At 32.7% G+C, this 18,929-nt stretch overlaps 2 protein-coding genes across 2 annotated transcripts; both read left to right on the top strand.

The window, feature by feature from the left end:
- Positions 1 to 1,287: 1,287 nt before the first annotated feature.
- Positions 1,288 to 6,771, top strand: LOC119188383 (inositol oxygenase-like). The gene is made up of 7 exons (XM_037446330.1): positions 1,288 to 1,354; positions 2,437 to 2,614; positions 2,880 to 3,088; positions 4,373 to 4,509; positions 4,928 to 5,062; positions 5,839 to 5,934; positions 6,221 to 6,771. Exons 1-7 carry the CDS (start codon positions 1,340 to 1,342, stop codon positions 6,327 to 6,329), a joined length of 879 nt encoding a protein of 292 aa, XP_037302227.1. The 5' UTR covers positions 1,288 to 1,339; the 3' UTR covers positions 6,330 to 6,771.
- Positions 6,772 to 7,523: 752 nt separating this feature from the next.
- Positions 7,524 to 14,174, top strand: LOC115449158 (inositol oxygenase). The gene is made up of 7 exons (XM_030176891.2): positions 7,524 to 7,739; positions 10,041 to 10,218; positions 10,734 to 10,942; positions 11,832 to 11,968; positions 12,263 to 12,397; positions 13,109 to 13,204; positions 13,514 to 14,174. Exons 1-7 carry the CDS (start codon positions 7,725 to 7,727, stop codon positions 13,620 to 13,622), a joined length of 879 nt encoding a protein of 292 aa, XP_030032751.1. The 5' UTR covers positions 7,524 to 7,724; the 3' UTR covers positions 13,623 to 14,174.
- Positions 14,175 to 18,929: the final 4,755 nt, after the last annotated feature.

The following is an 18,929-nucleotide window of genomic DNA, read 5'->3' as shown; positions in this document are numbered from 1 at the left end:
TTTGTAGCGGGAATAGCTCTTCACGCGGATGTAGCTGCGAGCAGCATCTAGTAATTCATAAATGTATGTAGAATTCGTAAAATGATGAAATTAAACGCATAAACCGTTAAATAGATTTGTATGAAGGCATACCTACACATAGGTTGACAAGTCAAGGATTAAGAAACCCCTAGCCTAATTCGCATTCCAGAAACACACTTTGATTTTTTGGAAAGAACTTTCAATCGGCTAGTGTGCAAATTGCATTCGCCTATATTAGGTAAAAGGTCCAGGGTAGGTATCTGTTTACGTAGGTGTTAAAAAAATTATAGTTCCTTATCAAATTTATTAATATGTTTTTTAAGTTACTCGAATAAAAACAATTGTAAGTAAACTACTAATTGCGTTCATTCATTCTTCTATTGAGGAAACAATCGGCGGCATTAGATTAAAACACTCAAGTTGTCCCTCAAAACATTGTTAATGACGTATAAACATGTCAACTACGTAATCAAATGCTTTTTTCGCTAATAATTACCTTTTAAGTTATTCCTAGCCAACATTCTAAAAAACTGTGTGGTGGGCCCTATTTTGTTTTGAGTAGTGCACAACTAAAAGTCAATTAGGCTTTGGTGCTTTCTCTTCACTTAAACAATATATTTAGGTAAATATTTGCACTTGATTACTCCTCTTGTATAGGTGGTTCATGCTTAGCGTGACACAGGTAATTTCGAGACGTAGCTGCTTCGGCAAGTGTCTGTGTCGGATACGTCGACAGGTCGAAGGTTTTGAATATTTTGAGTGCGCTGACGACTCGGCACTGCACCCTGGCCGTTTGTTAAACTAAGAATATTAAGCAATTTAAGACGAAGTTTCTTCAACGTCAAAGGAAATGGTGGAGTAAGCTTCTTACACGGGTTTTCTCAAGGAACAATCTACAATAAGAGATCCATTAGAACAGAGTAAAATATTTCTACTGATTCACAGTGTGCAAGTCATTTTGAGTTGCAAGTTGAATTATGGTAACCACTTACTATCATGCAAGTTGTAAACTTATTTACAGCTGTGGTGATATACATCATACCTCATATTTTACACCTATACATCATATTTTACGCAGTATTTACTAACTACTTTAGATATAAATAACAATTCGTTTGTTTAAAACAATTATCGCTTACAGTTAAATTACGTCAGATCATTATTTGTTAGTTTTATCTTACTTAACTAAAGCCGGCATTATCTTAGATATCAACCTCTCGAGATGTGCTAAACGCCCCTATATAACTGCTAGATAACAGAAAGGAACTATTATAGAAATTAAGATACTCACAAGAACCAGCGTCTTGCATTGCGAAAAATGGCGACTGACGTGGTGAGTAAATATTTATTTGTTCGTATATGCCGCGCTGACAACAATAATTGTACTAATATTTACCTACTAATATTAAAATATAAAAGTTCTTTTTTAAAAAGGTGTTCTCTATTAAATAAATGCAGCGAGTGGAGAGGTATTTAAAATTTTACGTGTAAATTGTGTTAGCCAAATATGCCAACAAAGAACGCCAACACGTTGCCATCATGAAACAACAAAAGCCTGATGAGACCCGAAACCATATCATGAACTGTTGCTCTATGCACAACGAACCTCATCGAGTTTTTTCTCGTCGCACCTCGTCTTTTGACAACATTATTTACCGCCATTTTTAATAAACAATCCAAATAGCTTTTTTCGATCTACTCAAAAATTTACCAATCATAACAAAGGTTTTTTGACATGCTTACAAATGAGATATGTATTTTGATTGGTTCATTCTCCGGATCAGATTGAAAATTAAGATCCTTTATTGTAAACGGTTAATAATTAATTCATGTATGAATGAATGAATTTAAATAGAACAAAATAGTACATAATAGTGGCGAAGGGTGAAATTTTTCGAAAGGGAAGTCGAAACATATAAGTACTAATAATATGTATAAATGGGGTCTACAAATCATTCTAATGATAATTTTAGATAAATTACGAAACAGAAACCGGCAAGAACCGGGTTTGCCACTGGTACATAATTGAAAAAACAGACTTACAGAGACCTAATTCTACATAAAATAAATTAATATAAAACTATGAGATCCTTAATGCTAGAATTTCCAAGGGTACCTAAACTAGGCATAGCCTGTATTCTAGACTACCATCGACAGAGTAAATCTTAACTGAGTTTTAACGATATTTATGAATAAACATTTATTTGCTGTAATATGTTTGTGTTAATTGGTGCTCTATAATCTCTACATGGTATACTTCAGACAGGTATAAACATTTGGGGTGGTATATCGATCAGTATTATTATACCGTGCCGTTTTTTATTATGAACCTTTTTCTTATGAGCGCAATATTTTACATAAGTATATCTTTCGAATTATTATTTGTTTGAATATACATTCTGTTTATTTTTTCAGAAATCTCCGGTGTCGATGATCGACCCATCCCAATTGTTGCGTCCTGAGCCCACGTTCAACGACAAACCCATTAACGCGTTCCGTGACTACAGTGTTGATGACAAGGACCCTATCAAGGAGCGCGTGCGCAGAACTTACTATGACATGCACACCAATGTCACCGTCGACTTTGTCAAGCGTAAGTTACAATATCTCTAACCATTTCTATTTAGCTTCATAATCAAGCTTGTCGCCAGTAATCAAAATAGAAGAAGAAGAGCTATTGCTATATTTTTTTCATATAGATTACAGCTCTTTAGTGCATATTCCCCGTATTACCTGCATGGTTTTAAATAACAATAAAAATACATAAATATAAGTATGTTGCTCCAAATAACTACACATTGTGCATAAATAACGGCTTCATCATTTAAAAAAAACCTAATTTTGCGATCTACTCGTAGAAAAACGCGAAAAGTGGTTAAAGTTCAACCACTTCAAAGCCACGATCAAGGAAGCACTGATCAAATTGAACGAGCTGGTGGATGAGTCCGACCCCGACACTGATCTTCCCAACATCGTGCACGCCTTCCAGACCGCCGAGAGGATCCGAGAAGACCACCCTAACGATGACTGGTTCCAACTCACCGGACTCATTCATGATTTGGGCAAGGTATTTACAAACTTTAATGAATGTACAAAGTTTTGTCAGCTTACAACCTATGCTTCTCCTAGGCTTATAGTTTTAGTATGAGTTACCAATATTGATGTCCCAACGAAGCCATTATACCGAAATTAATTGTCAATATTTAGATCGAATTGACAGTCAAATCGTATCGCTAGGACTATTGTCGGTAGTCGCAGCAATCACAGGCAATAAGTAGCTTCTGAATTTTATATTCATGTCAATGATGTGGTAAACTTGCTTGCCAATTAATTTAATAACTGTACACTATTTAAGCAGAATCTCGACGACAATACCTACAATAGGTTTTTAGTATATTTACATCGCCTAAATCCAAGCTTAAATTATCGAATTCTAGAATGCAAATAAAATTGTTATAATATTCCTCTACATACAATCAAATTTGTTAATGATTATATTTTAGTAAACAGCGCTGATTATTTTTATTACAGTTGATAACTTTTTGACCCTGTTATTTTTTCCACGTGCGTATTATTTAATAAAAAGATATAACTTCATATTTATTATGAAAAACAGATAAAACATCCCAACAGAGAGTTAAGTATAAGGTAAATAGTATATATTTTACTGCCTCTAGCGATGTTTGTAGATAAAACCATTATATATAATGTTGCTAAAAGATAATAATCTTCTTGTTATGCTTTCCATACTTAACTAAAACAGGAATCTGTTGGCAGTTTTCTTTTAAGTAGGTACAAATGTATACGCTAAAAACGTGCAGAAAATACACGCAATGCTCATAGCAAAACGGGTGATCAGATATAAATTATAATAGATGAAATGTGATGTTCAGCATTACTTTACGACTTCAATATTACGCAGTTACTTCCACTGGCCTTGGTTCTGAGTATTCTTTCCATTGAATCTTAGGACTTGTTTTTGCTTGGAATAGATGAAGCTAGCATTTTTACCGAGTCTTTACCTGAATATAACAGCGGTTCTAAACGACAAGACCGCGACTCTCGTGTATCACGAAGAGAATATAACTTTATTAATGACGGACTGTACGAATAATTGTAGTAATGATGTTGCAGTAAGAAGGGTTTATTTATTTCCTATCTTTCCCATCGTCCTCTTTGTCAGGGCTCAGGGAAACTTTGCTTGCGACCCACCAGTGAGTTGCGACTTATAGTTTGAAAAATGCTGCTATAAGTAGTACGAACACAGTTTTTATAATCGCGGTATTTCTGTGGATTTTTATGTCTGGTTGAACTTATCACTCTGTTACGAAAAAAATATGTTTCTTAACAGGTGATGGCATTCTACAACGAGCCGCAATGGTGTGTAGTAGGAGATACTTTCCCTGTGGGCTGCAAATGGGCGGACTCTATCGTCTATGGTCCGGAGAGTTTCAAAGACAACCCTGATACCTACAACCCCAAGTACAAGTAGGTTTCTTTGTATTTTTTTTTTAATGTAACATGCTAAAGAAAGATGACAATTTTGTTACCGTGAAAAGTTTGAAGATAATGCGAGTGAAATCATTTATATAGACGTGGTGAAAATGATAATGTAATTAACATCTGTTATCAGGTGCCACGCACTACGAAAGCATTCGATGTAGAGTCCACAAATTCCTGTGGGTTGAATTATGCTTGATTTATTAGCATAGTTTAAAAGATATTCTAAGTTTACATTTAGTTTGTAGAGTAAATCATAAAAATGAACCACAGCCATATCAATAAGTATTTTCTATCTATCTTTAAAACTTCGAAACACCTCTTCCTTTTTTAAATATTTTGACTATGTTTTCTAGTATCGTTTGCAAATTTCATAAAGACGCTTTTATGATTTATTTTTATTTAGCACTAAATACGGAATGTACGAGCCTCACTGCGGTTTGGACAATGTCCTCATGTCTTGGGGCCACGATGAGTATCTGTACCAATTTCTGCTGCACAACAAAGCCAAGATCCCAGAGAAAGGACTTTACATGATAAGGTAAAGTTCGCAACATACTTATAAAATGAAGTACTACTTTCTTGATTATTTTCATAACCGTATGTTTCAAAGTAATTTTTAAATCTAGAAACCACTATTTTAGGAGCGGATATTATTGAAATTTTCTTTATAATTAGAGAAATATTTTTGCAAACGATGTGTATATCAATAAAGTGTAATTTTAGTTCATTGCAATTCCTAACTATAGTTTCATATTTAGAATCTCTAGGTCGCAACTTGCGACAGATTATTGCGTCCGACAACTTTTACCATCTGCACCTATTAACTTTATAATAGTTCAATTATCGTGATAGTGACATTTTATTGTTGCATTGATATTGGAACTCTAAAACGACAGTTACAATAAATTCTTACGTCTTTCCGTAATATTTATAAGGTAGGGGAATCCTTAAAGGCCCACCTGATTTTTACATCTTAATAACATTGTTTTGTAAAAAATTATAAAAGACCCTTTGATTTACATACATACATACATAACATCACGCATTTATCCCCCGAAGGGGTATGCAGAGGCGCAACTAGGGCACCCACTTTTCGCCAAGTATGTTCCGTCCCATGATGTGATAGGGGGCGAGCCTATTGATTTAATTACAACATATCACTATATGTATTATAAAATACCAAAGATATGGACAATGGATTTTGTTAAGAACCGTTCTTTTTGCAGTCACTATAATAAGAAAGCTAAATGTAAAAAAAAGTTGGAAATTCTTAATTCAGTCTTTAGCTTTGTTAGTAATTTTCACTTTGTTTAGGTATCACTCTTGCTACCCCTGGCACGCGGGAGGCGATTACCGTCACCTCACTAACGAGAAGGACGAGCAAATCCTCAAATGGGTGCTTGAATTCAAGTAAGTATCCAATTCATTCATAATATGATGACTTCGGTACAGCCATAATAGAGTAAGTGTTGAAAATTGAAAATGATGTTGATTACTGTCATGTTTCTGTGAACTGGAGATATTTGTGTCAAAAATCGTGTGTGTTTTATTCATGTTGCGATGTTAATCAACAGATAATTTCGAAATATTTTAGACAGACTCAAAACCTAATGCAATAATGGAGATTTTAACACAAAATCCTTATTCTAAATTTCACCTTTATAATATTTATTAATAATTACTATATTTTTAACAGCAAATATGACCTGTACACAAAGAGCGAAAAGGTACCGGACATAGAAGCGTTGTGGCCGTACTACGAGAAACTGATCGACAAATACATCCCAGGAGTCTGCGAGTTTTAAACGGGCCCGCGGCCTCGCCTAACAGCGATAAAAAAATCCAACAAATTTTACTTTTTTATTGTGTTGTGATGGCAAATGAAGTCAGTTAGACAGCTTTAAAAACATACTACTTATATTAATGTTTTTGCGAAACTGAAGGCTTTTGATAACATTTTGTACAATCTTAGAATAGTTTATTCATGTATTTATTTACTGAATCTGGAATGTTCTTGATAAGATGAACATTGAACAAGTAAGTATTGTAAAAATTTTAATATATTAAATTATAACTAATACAAGTTTAATATCAAATAATTACCAACTATAGAATATGTAAATAATTATCGACGACTACCATTGCTTATTTGTAAATTACTCATTAACCTGTAATGAAAAATGATGTATTATTATTTATAAAATCTATTGTAAATTAACCTGTCTTAATAAATTGTTATTGATATTAGAAAATGTTGTTTCATATACATATAAACATCTGCTATTATGTTATACTTAGAAAACAGAGCCATTTACCTGCGGTTTTGATTTTAGAGGGTAGAATTGGCTTTATCAGCTTATGACAATAAATATTGTTGAAGCCGTCTTACATGAAGTCGTAATTTTAAAAAGGTTAAATATGCATATTAAAGTTATACGCGAAATAAAACTAATTCAATCAGTCATTCTTGGCCATCACAATGAGCCCATCTCATTCATGATTGCTGAACTACATACGATTCTAAATATAGATAACAATCCTTTAATAACAATAATATAGCTATATATATCGAAGACCATATAAGTGCCAGGGATATGTAACGATTTGTCCGTGAAATATAAACATAACATAATTCAACTACATAAATGAAGTTTATGAAGTTTTTTGGATGATTGGGTGTTTATTACGATTTAACTCACGATCCGTTCAAATGTTTTGGATTAAATTTTACACACATTTCATCTAAACTCAGATCACCTTTCACAAAACCGCATTACATCAGACCGCCCAGTTTCAATGCATATTCATAATTCTAATTTATATCCGCAATTTTTCTAGGAACTGTCCAAAATAAAGCACAAAATTTCAGAACAACACATCTCCCGAAGCTGTAAGTATGTTATAGCAGCTCAATTTTTATACCCTGTGTAATTCGTTTACGTCAATTCCCAAACTGATATGATACATTACACATCACAAAATATGTGGGCATATTTCAGATGATCAAAAAATACGCAAAATTTATCGCGCCTTTTCAATTAATCGTCATATTTATTAGACGTATGATCTTTCGTACGATATTTGCCAAAGTTATCAGCGGCGATAACCTCTGGACATACATCACAATTATCCATTGCCTTTAAAGATGATGAGCGGAGGCGAGTCCAGCAGTTGATGCTGAGACGTTGCACGAACAAAACATGAAGATCAAACGCGTAAGTTTTTCGTGTATTTTGGCAATATTTTTGCAATCTAAAATTGATTAAGAGCGCAGACTTAAAAAACAAAAACTTTAAAATCGGTTTTATTGCGATTGTTTCGTCGCGACATATTTTTTTTCTACTGTATATATTCAAATTAAAATGGGTAATATTTATGTCTATTGTACAAATATAAAAAATTTGCTGTTAAATTCAAATTTTAAAGAATTAGGCATCCCAAAATATACGATTTGGTTTGATTTTTTAGTGTAACGTATACGCAATATCATTACTTTATTTTAAATATAACCATGCATAACATCCATTTTAGTAATCTAAATATTAGCAGGTCTAATGTCAGCATTTAGATTTTTAATCGGCAAGTTTACAATACTTTAGGTCCCGAATCATTTCGTAAAACCTTACTACATAGAATTCGCTCGATGTATTAGTAGGTGAGACTAGTATTTGAAAATAACTTCAAGTTTTAGCGCAATTTATTAAAAAGCCTTCGTCTAATATATTTTTTGTAGTGTTTTTTTAAATAATCTCTTAACAATGATAGGAAAACTTTAATATCATCGATCTTGTTTGTCTTCTAAGAGAAAATTAAAAAAAACAGAGGGTCTACTTCGAAAAACGAAATCCGTAGTTTCGGATGACGAATCGCACATTTTGGTACTACGAAGTGTTACGGATCCGATGACGGATTCGACGACGGATCCGATCGGTTCATCGCAATATTTAAGACATGGAATTTGTAAGAACTTATACCATCCCTTTTTAAAACCATCTGCGAGAATGAAGTTCCACTGCTTTCTCCAAAAAAAAATATACGGAATATTGATCCTACCACTAAGGTAAGCTACAGAACTGTGACGGATCCGAAGTAATTTGGTAGTAGAGTTAAATCCGAAGTTCGTCGTTTCTTCGTTTCGGACTGACGTTTCGACGTTCGTTTTTCGGAGTAGACCCTCAGTACTTGTATTAAGGGTTTTCTATTGTAATATGTTTCCGTGTATTTTCCCCTGAAAACACCCTTTATGCCTGGCTTGTAACTAACATACATAGTACTAGTAGACGAGTCAATTTCCATTTTATTCGTTTTTAAATATCCTGTCAAGTAAAACTGCTCAATTATATGTTTTATATATTCATGTCTATGCCTACCAGCTTGTAAGTTTTCACTGCACTTATTGTATTTCAGTATTTATGTTTTTCTCTAATTGTTTTGGTCACGTTTCAGTATTTGTGATCAATGTCCTCGTAATGTTTTTATAAAACGTGACCTAGCCATCTATCAACATTCCTAGATTATCTGCTACGTCATATCACAATAACTACAATCTTAATCATTAACCTTTACTCCTGAAAGTGTTTGCAAAAGTACTAGGGGCGCACAAATGTGATACTTAGTTGTTTAAATTCATCAATGAAAGATGGTATCTTAGATCCTAATATAGCTCTATAAACTGTTTCTTTTGGGCCCAAATGTACCTATTATGATATTCCCTTGTGGTAGACGATTGTTTGTGGTTCGCTTGAAGTGTCTCATGCTATATCAATATCACACTTGAATTAACTAACTTTTGGCATAGTTTTTACGATGTTATTCTATCATGAAAAAATATTTAAAAATAGGTTTCTATTGAAATATTAAATATTACATAATTATATAATAGTAGCTGTTTATTACAATATGATAATTTTTGACATACTTATCTACCTTAATTGAGATGTTTAATTTTTGTAGTTTTTCTTTAGACTATTTCGTATGATTTATTATTATGAAAGTTAATAAATTTTTAAGATTTTTGGGGTTTTAAAAGAAGATATAGCAAGTTCAGAATCCATTCCGAGACAATTTAAGTATGTTTGTTTGTCTAACGATATTTTCCTGGAAGTTCCTGATATTCACTTTTCGACTGTTGCACTAATCTGCCCACAGGCAGAGTCGTGAACAAAAGCTAGGTTGTTATACATAGGTATATTAAACTCTACCGATGCGAATTCTAATTTCCAGCATACTATGGTTATGATTGTTTAATATTTTTCGAAATGTAGGGAGCCCTGGACGAGTCGCGAAGGTTTGTTTAAAGGGTTCGAGCGCATAGTAGAGGAAAACACAAAGCGAGCTTTACCGAAAGTATAATCTACCTAAGATATAAAATTCACGCAGTATCTGTTTGTTTTAATTTTATGTCGAACTGCAATTTTTGAGACGTAAATAGTGTAGGTAGTACGGGTTGGGGATTCCACATTTGTTTACATACAAGGGTATTAGTTTCCAAAAATCTGAAAAGTACTGGCTTACAGGACTCCCCCGTGTCCATGATGGACCCGTCCCTCCTGTTGCGGCCGGAGGAGAAGTACGGGGACAAGCCATTAGAGGCGTTCCGGGACTACTCCGTAGACGAGACCGACCCGATCAAACAGCGCGTGAGGAAGACCTACTACGACATGCATTCTAATATGACTGTCGACTTTGTTAAAGGTGAGTAATATTTGCGATATATTTTGAGGAGAGGGAGGGGGGCAGGGTAATTTTATAAGATAGTTTTGACGTAGTTAGTTTGCTTAATACGTTGCAGAGTAAAATAACACTTTTAAAATTTTTAAATACTAACTTATGCTCGCTAATTTGCATGAAAAAGGTGTTTGGGATAAAAGGCTCGCTCTATGTGTTCCCGGGATAGAAAGTAATATTAATTCCGCCTATATACTTATCTGTTATAAAGTGTACAAATAAAATATTAATGACTATTTAGCAAGTAGTTTGAGAGGTTCCTGTCACGAACTTGGTATTTCCATATAAATAAATAAGTTAATCTGATACTATAATTTGATTTTAGTACCTATAAAACAATAGATAATGAGTCCCGTTATCTAAAATGTCTATGCAAATCTTGGCTTAATCATTTCCTATGTTTAGGCGATTATTAAACATCGAAAAAAAACTAGTCGGATTTTATCGCGACTTATTTTTTAAATTTTCTTCGTACGTTAAAGGTAAAATGGACAAATGGTTAAAATTCAACCATTTTAAATCGACCGTGAAGGACGCCCTGATCAGACTCAACGACCTGGTGGACGAGTCCGACCCCGACATAGACCTTCCGAACATCGTGCACGCGTTCCAGACTGCCGAGAGGATCCGCGAAGACCATCCTGACGATGACTGGTTCCATCTCATTGGACTCATTCACGATCTTGGAAAGGTAACGTGATTTTTATAGTATAACTAGCTGACCCGACAGACGTTGTCCTGTCTTAACTATGTATGCACGTGCGCATTCTGTCAATCGCTGACAGTAATTTCAAACAATTGACAGTTAAGTATATAAAATTAATATTTTCTTAAATTTTCTAATTTACCGCGCAATTTTTTGAATTTTTCTTTAATAAGAATCTTCTACAGACAATAATAAACACAACAACAACAACAAAATAGTGAATCGGTCCAGCCGTTCACGCGTGATGGCGTGACCAAGGGAAATAGGGATTCATTTTTATATATATAAATTTGCTTGTTTATTAAAAAAGTTTCAGTATCTAGACTGTTATGTTATTGAGTAGCAATTGAATTTTAAGATTGTTTATGTTTTAACAAAATTATCAGTATAGCAATTAATGTTGTGTAACGCAAAATAATTTATCATTGTGGTTTTTATATAATTGTTTTTGTAGGGATTTTTATGTCGATTGCGTTACGTATATTTTATAGTACACTCACATTCACGCCATTCATGCCCCAAGGGGTAGGCAGAGGCCCAACTGGTGTACCCATATTCTATCGGGCCATGTATATTCCGTTCCATGATGTAATAGGGAAAAGCAGGGGAGCATATTGTTATATCGGGCACAAATTCCAGAATCCGGGCTCATACTGACTAGAAAAACCCAATATCACTTTTCCCGACCCGGGGATCGAACCCGAGACCTCAGTACTGTAGTCGAACCTTAATACAACTACGGCACCGTGATTTCTATAGTAGAGATAATAAATTGAAATATTTCTATCTACTTTCCCATTCTTTTCCGAATTAATATTTAACTTAAAAATATTATAATTTTTCCAGTAATGTCATTTACGTGTTTTTTCCTCAGGTGATGGCGTTCTACGAAGAGCCTCAATGGTGCGTGGTGGGTGACACCTTCCCGGTGGGCTGCAAGTGGGGCAAGTCCATTGTCTATGGCGATGACAGTTTCAAAACCAACCCGGATACTTACAACCCTAAATACAAGTAAGTAGACTTCGAAATGTACTAAGTACGTAATTAATAAAAAAAAATTGACTATCTTCAATATTTTGTTAGCGTTTACTGACACAAAGGTAAAGAAATTAAAATAAAATATTTCATTTATCATGACATATCTACTTGCTTCTTATCAGTGAAAGATTTTCAAAAATCGTTTAATAGTTACGGAAATAATACAAACCAATTTTGAATCTTTGTCATGTCAGTAGAACAGTATTATCACCGATTTTATAGGGTAATGATTTGCCTTAATATTTACTGTGTTTGTTTTAATTTCAGCACTGATTGCGGAATGTACAAGCCGAAATGCGGTCTCGAGAACTTGATGATGTCTTGGGGACACGACGAATACCTCTACAGAGTATTGATGCATAATAAATCCAAATTTCCACAAAAAGGACTTTATATGATTAGGTGAGAGACAACAACGGCAATAATTTTTTTTGTAGTCCAAGATTTTTTTTTTTCATTAAATTTTATATCTCACTCGTAAAATATGTCTAAATTATTTAGTTGAAGTATGACAAACGAGATCTATTGGTTTTCGATTATGCTGCTAACTTAAGCGTAAGTTATTTATATGCAGGCTTTTTTTGTCACTTCCATTTTGGAGGCACGCTCATTCTAGAAAGTTGCAAATCCATAATATTTTGTAGCCGTGTCCCTTCCTGTACTTTTAAAGGCAAATATTTCGATATTTTTGAAATTTCCTTTGGAGGCACTGCGTACTCCCACGTGCTCTACACAAAAAGACCTATTTATATGTATAATGATTTCTTATGTTTACGTGGATGTTAGACATTGAATTAAAACTATTTCACAGACTTTATAGCGGTTTTTTATATTATTATTTACTCCCAATAATTCACGGATGGACGAACATGGTCTTCGGACGACCAACACCTCAGTCCCCCCGTGACCATGAAGGCTGCGAAGTGTTCTAAACGTCGGAAGAAAATAATAATAACATAAAAACAACGATAAAACCCGAAAGACAGTTTAATTTCAATTATTTATATGTAATTCGTATTTGCTCTTTCATAGAAGATAAGCATAAATTAGCTAGTATTTATACCATTGAATGCGAAACAGAACGCAGCTTATATTTTTTATTTTTATATGCAGATATCATTCATTCTACCCGTGGCACGCCGGCGGCGACTACAAACACCTCCTGGTCGATGGAGACAACGAGATCATGAAACATGTCCTTGAGTTCAAGTGAGTAGAATCTTGGAGACATTTACTAATGAAAATGTATGCCTAACGACATGCGCCCTCACAAAATTGCAATGTCTATTCAGGAAGTTTAGATTACTAAAAACATATTTATATTATTTTTCCAATTGGATACAGTTTCTAGACACGAGTTAAGAGCATTTTTTTAATGTTGGACGTGTATTTTGATGTGAACACCGCTTTAATGTCCCGGATCGGTCAAAATTAAGTATATTAGGTTTTTCTGCTCAATATCAGATAAACGACCTATGTGTGAGTACAATCCTCATTAAAATCGCCCTTATTTTTCAGCAAATATGATCTATACACGAAGAGCGCGGCCATCCCCGACATCGAGACGCTTTGGCCGTACTATGAATCTCTTATAGACAAATATATTCCTGGAGAACTGGAATGGTAGAAGGCGTTCAACTAAATATATTAGTATGTCTAATTTATTAAATTAAAAAGGATTTATATTTAGAATGATATGAAGATATTTGTATATATACTGAGATTACTAAGATAAAAATAAACTAAATATAGGTAGGCCTTTTTACGAAATTCTCGCAGTTCAATATTTTGTCTCGTCGAATAGTATAATGTACCGGATAGCTCATTAGATACCCAGTATTTATATCAAATGTGCAAACTAATATTTGAATACTGACGAACTAAGTGTATATACTTTTTTATCAAAAAGAGTACTCAGGAGTCAGAAATATAATGTAACAGGAAATATTTCAGTAAATGTTCACTTGTATTTCACAGCTTTTATTCTTTTGGAATAATTTCTATATACATTTTTAAGATCTTACACTTCTTTTACATCACTACTTGTCTTCAAAAGTTAAGTTCTTTGGAAATGGTGTGTTTACTTCGAAATATTGTAATCTCATTTATAAATAATGTAATAATTATGTTTTAATCTAAAAAACAATTTACTTAAGTTTAATAAATAATGTAAGAAAAATTTTGTGTTTTTGGTCAAGACCTTTATTCATTGCGTATATTAATTAAACAATTATATTTATATCAACACCTCCTAAGTAGATAAGAGTATAAAAATAAGTTCTTTCGATGCTCTCTAACAGCCGTTTTCAATAACGGATCACAATCTCAATTTTCAATCTGATACCGAGAATGAACCAATCAAAATAACTCATTTGTAAACATGTCAAAAATCTAGGTTCTGATTGATCCATTTTTGAAATAGATTGAAAATAAGGATTGGGATCGTTTATTGAAAATAAAGGTATTAGTAGCTAAGAAATAAAAAACCAAACGCAATTTATAATAAATCAGGAACTTTATTTAAGCTATATTTACAAAAATACAAACATCTCAAAATAGATAATAATTGTAATTAAACTACAATACGATCAACAACCGAGTCAGCAAATTAAAACTACACGCTTCACAAATTATATTTATGTACACACAATATAAGGGAACTTATATAAGTTACATTCTAAAATCGCCACCATAAACTACAAAATATTTTAACCATGAAATAAATAATAAAGACAAAAAGTATATTCAAAACTTCTAGGGAGAAACTCAAAACACTTTGATATTTTTTGCGTTACAAGTTGTGTCGTTAATCAGACTCGGATGATTGAGGACCAAAACGAGTAATTAGAATTTCACACTATCGATATATTTTACTTGAAATCTAATCGTGATCAAAATAATTAAATTTTGTAGTATATGGTAGCGATTTACACAGTCTTTACATTTTTAATAAAAATGCACAATTTGGAAGATAAATTGGTTATTTGTATTAAAGAAGCAATTTATCAGTTAATAATATATTGAAATTAAGATTTTAACACAAGTAAGTAAAAAATGGCATAAGATGATATAAGATTTGTTTTTAGCAATATTTGAATGTCATTAAGATTTAAATATAAGTGCATTTAAATTACAATTGAAAATCCATCCAATATGTTATTTTAATACGCACGAATACAATTTTTGGTTCAAATAGTTTGTAAAGAAAGATTAATATAATTTATAATTAAATACAATACTTACATAATCATATCAAATAAAAATATTTTCACAGCTAACATACCAAAAAAGTACAAACCATATAAAGTTAAACATACATCATATTATTTTTCAGTAAGTATTTATAAATCACTGCAAAGAAAACTTGGATAGACATAATCAACCGGTGATATTTGCTTTTATGTACATACTAACCTAGTAGTAGTTACATGAATTTTAAATTAATAAACACAAAATTATTTATTTATTAATATAATTCTATTGCATTGTTATGATTCGTTAAGTTTAAAAGGATACCGATGTTTTGCTTCCCTACAAACATCATAAAAGAAGTTTCTATCAAACATCAAACAAGAATCAAAGTAAACGAAAAATTCCGACTCCAAAAAAGTTGAACATAATGAGATATCATTCATTCAGTAACTTCATTCACTCGCTCATCATTACGCAATATGGCGTGGTATTTAAATATTTAGTGTAATGAACAAGCGAATACATTTTACTATGTCAGTTAATAGTTTAGATTTAATAGACAATTATTTTGTTTTATACTCTGACATGACCATAAATATTTTCTTAAGTAATTCGTAATTTAAGCGGACCAATATTATACCTAGTGTGAGTAAACAATGCAAAGTCAGAAACTTTCATTGATAAAATATAATTTGCTTATTTTGTTAGTAAGTATCTATGCAATTTCCTCAATATTTTGCTAATAGCAGTTTATGTGCAATTTTAATTCTGAAATTTATGTTATGTACTGAATGTTATATTGAAATGTTAAATATTATCCATTCACTACTAATCAGATTACAGTTATTCAAATTACACTAAATATACAATGTTCTATAAGTCTACGAAAAAGAATATTGGTCATGTCAGATAAATTAATTTTAAGTTAATTGTGTTGTAATTGATTATACGTCCAAATATTTGATGATAATATTAATACCAAAAATATAAAAGACTACGCAATCTACTACATTGTAAGGTTATAATGGTAAACTTCATTCACAGCCGTTTTCTACAAAAGATCCCAATCGCCTTTTTTCGCTTCATGGCGAAAATGAAACTAATCATAGAAGCTTGACATACTTGTAATTTTAAGATGACTTATTTTGATAGATTTATTTTCGAGATCGGATCCAGGGTGTAGCTACCGCTGTATCAACCAATCAGTGATACGGGCCCCCGAGCTTTGGGGCCCCTCTTGACCCATAGCATTAAACTAAGCGGCCGTCTAAAAGTTCGCACTGTCCTGAAGAACCCCCAACAAATATAGATATAGGGCTCCTCGATGGCAAGCTACGCTACGGATTGGATCGAGGATTAAAATTGGGATCGTTTATTTAAAACGATCGTTAGAATGAAGCGGACATTGTAAGTTTATTTCAGTCGATATTGTGTTGAGCCTCTGGGTAATAAAGATAATTATTACATAATTAGATACGGCTTTTAAGTTAAAGTGTTGAATTCATAACATATAATTAAAAATATGTTAATTAATTACTGTCTGTAAAACATGGTTTACATATTTAGGTCAACCACATGATATAATAAATATCTTCATAAACATAGTCATTGGACTTTCATTAATAAAGGTTCTATTTTTATGTCGTAAGCCGTTTATAGCACAATTTCAACTGTCGATAAACTTTAAATCTCCTCTCTATAATAAATACAAGACACATGCAAATATCAAGGCCATCTCCATCTTTAAGGCATCTCATCTACCCTTACCTTAATACTATAGTTTCTGTCTTAAATAGTACACAAACAAGTATTACCTTATAATACCAGATTACTAAATATTCGCATCTACGAATACTTATGTCCTTGCACGATAACTTAAAGCATCGGAATGTTTGCCGGCAAATATGACAGCTACATGACATTACGCGTGTCACCTTATTATGTAGTATATAAGGTTATATTGCCGTGACACACGTAAATGTCATGTAGCTGTCATGTTTGCCGGCAAACATTCCGATGCCTCATGGATTCAATTCATGTTTTGTTCAATGAGTTGACCAAGCGCCGTTTCCAATAAAGGGCCCCATTCGTTTTCAATCATTCGAGAAAATTGACAAATAACAAAGGTTTACTGCTAAGCTTACCAATGACGTTTTGCTTAGTTTATTCTTGGGATTAGATCGAAGATTAGGATTGAGATCGTTTATTAAAAACGGTTTAACGATTAAAACCTATCGACATAATTTATTACACGAAAACGATTGTACTTTAAAACATATAAAAAAGTACGTGTATCGATTATCGATATCCATAATCATTCGAAAACCGTGCGTGGGTCTAAAATATCGACATCATGTATATACACATGTGAACTATTTAAGAGAGAATCACACCAAGATGTTATCACAACTACAAACCTATCGTATCAGTCTTTATAACAGAAAGACGGTCTTATTAAACGCGTGATAAGGCGATATAAGGCGATTCTAATGTGGATATAAAGCGGCGAACGTTGCGTAAATATCACACTAGTACTTAACTACCTTTAGGAATGTCGATTACAACCTTTGCGTTGTAAACATCGAGACTGACTTATCGAGCTTTAGATTACACATCAATTGCTACTTCTTTATACAAATTTATTTTGTTTTTTCTAGATAGTTCTGGTTGTTTTTATTTCTCCTGTTACGTACAAACATTTATAAAGTCAGTTTACGGACTACCTAGTGTTATTGTTACATATCAGTATTTTCATTGTGTTTATTTAAAATTAAGTGTTGCGTGCGAATTCGCCCGCCCGTGTGCCGAAATTTCATACAAACTCGTTTAGCTGTTTGCGCGTTTAGTTTTAGCAAACATCATACAACCATCCAAACATTTTCACCGACTTTTCCATGTATTTATAAGAATAGAGATAAGAAGTAACTTGGCATACAGTGATTGAAAATAGTTTATAATTAAAAAGGATAACAAATCAGCTGCCGATAAAGATTTATTTTAGTCAGTCCCTAGTGTCGTAACTTCAAACAGTTAATGTACAAAATACATGTGCATGAGAATTGTACTTTGAATATTAATGATGAAGTTGTAGAAAGAACTGCATGCGAGTGGCGAATCATCCAAACAACCCGATTCCTACCGGCTTCCCTTTAGGTTTATTTATGTTTGTCTTAGTTTTTATTTTCTGTGAAAGTGGCCACGATATATTAACTAAGGCATTTTTATGCATAAGGTTACTTTTTTTAAAAATTTCACACTTCGCCACTAAGTGCATGCCACAGGATTTCATCACTATTGCTTATCTTACTTGCTTATTCAAGTACTTATAGTAAATAGAAATTCATTATCTTCTTTAGTTTGTTAATAAATTAAAGACAAAATAAAATTCAACGAAATTAGGTACTTGATAAGCTAGCGTATATAAATAATAAATAATAATAATAATTAAAAATTTTCGACACGGTGTGCTAAGTACGAATATTGAACAAGAACAAGTTATGTTAAAGATATATTATATGAAGACTCAAAATGTATTCCTAACGTCGCTATATTATGATATTGTTTTTATAACCTTATATAAAATATTGCATTATATGAAAGTAGAACGCTGCTTTATTTGATTATAGCGTTTTTAAATAATCAAAATTAAACATTGCCTTAATTGGGATCGATCGTACGATTCTGATTCGTATAAATAACGCGATTAAAGCACTTATAACAATTATTAAACCGATCGCCCGAA

This window comes from Manduca sexta, unplaced genomic scaffold, assembly GCF_014839805.1.
Source record: "Manduca sexta isolate Smith_Timp_Sample1 unplaced genomic scaffold, JHU_Msex_v1.0 HiC_scaffold_2866, whole genome shotgun sequence".
Taxonomy (NCBI): Eukaryota; Metazoa; Arthropoda; class Insecta; order Lepidoptera; family Sphingidae; genus Manduca; species Manduca sexta.
The sequence above is the reverse complement of the archived record's forward strand: the minus strand, read 5'-3'. Positions and strand labels throughout refer to the sequence as shown.

What these genes read in the sequence shown, in the direction of transcription:
- LOC115449158 (XM_030176891.2), top strand. An exon ending in GACTGTCGACTTTGTTAAAG is followed by an intron (nt 10,219 to 10,733) that starts GTGAGTAATATT and finishes CGTACGTTAAAG; the next exon opens with GTAAAATGGACAAATGGTTA. An exon ending in AAAGGACTTTATATGATTAG is followed by an intron (nt 12,398 to 13,108) that starts GTGAGAGACAAC and finishes TTTTATATGCAG; the next exon opens with ATATCATTCATTCTACCCGT.
- LOC119188383 (XM_037446330.1), top strand. An exon ending in TCATTCATGATTTGGGCAAG is followed by an intron (nt 3,089 to 4,372) that starts GTATTTACAAAC and finishes GTTTCTTAACAG; the next exon opens with GTGATGGCATTCTACAACGA. An exon ending in AAATGGGTGCTTGAATTCAA is followed by an intron (nt 5,935 to 6,220) that starts GTAAGTATCCAA and finishes TATTTTTAACAG; the next exon opens with CAAATATGACCTGTACACAA.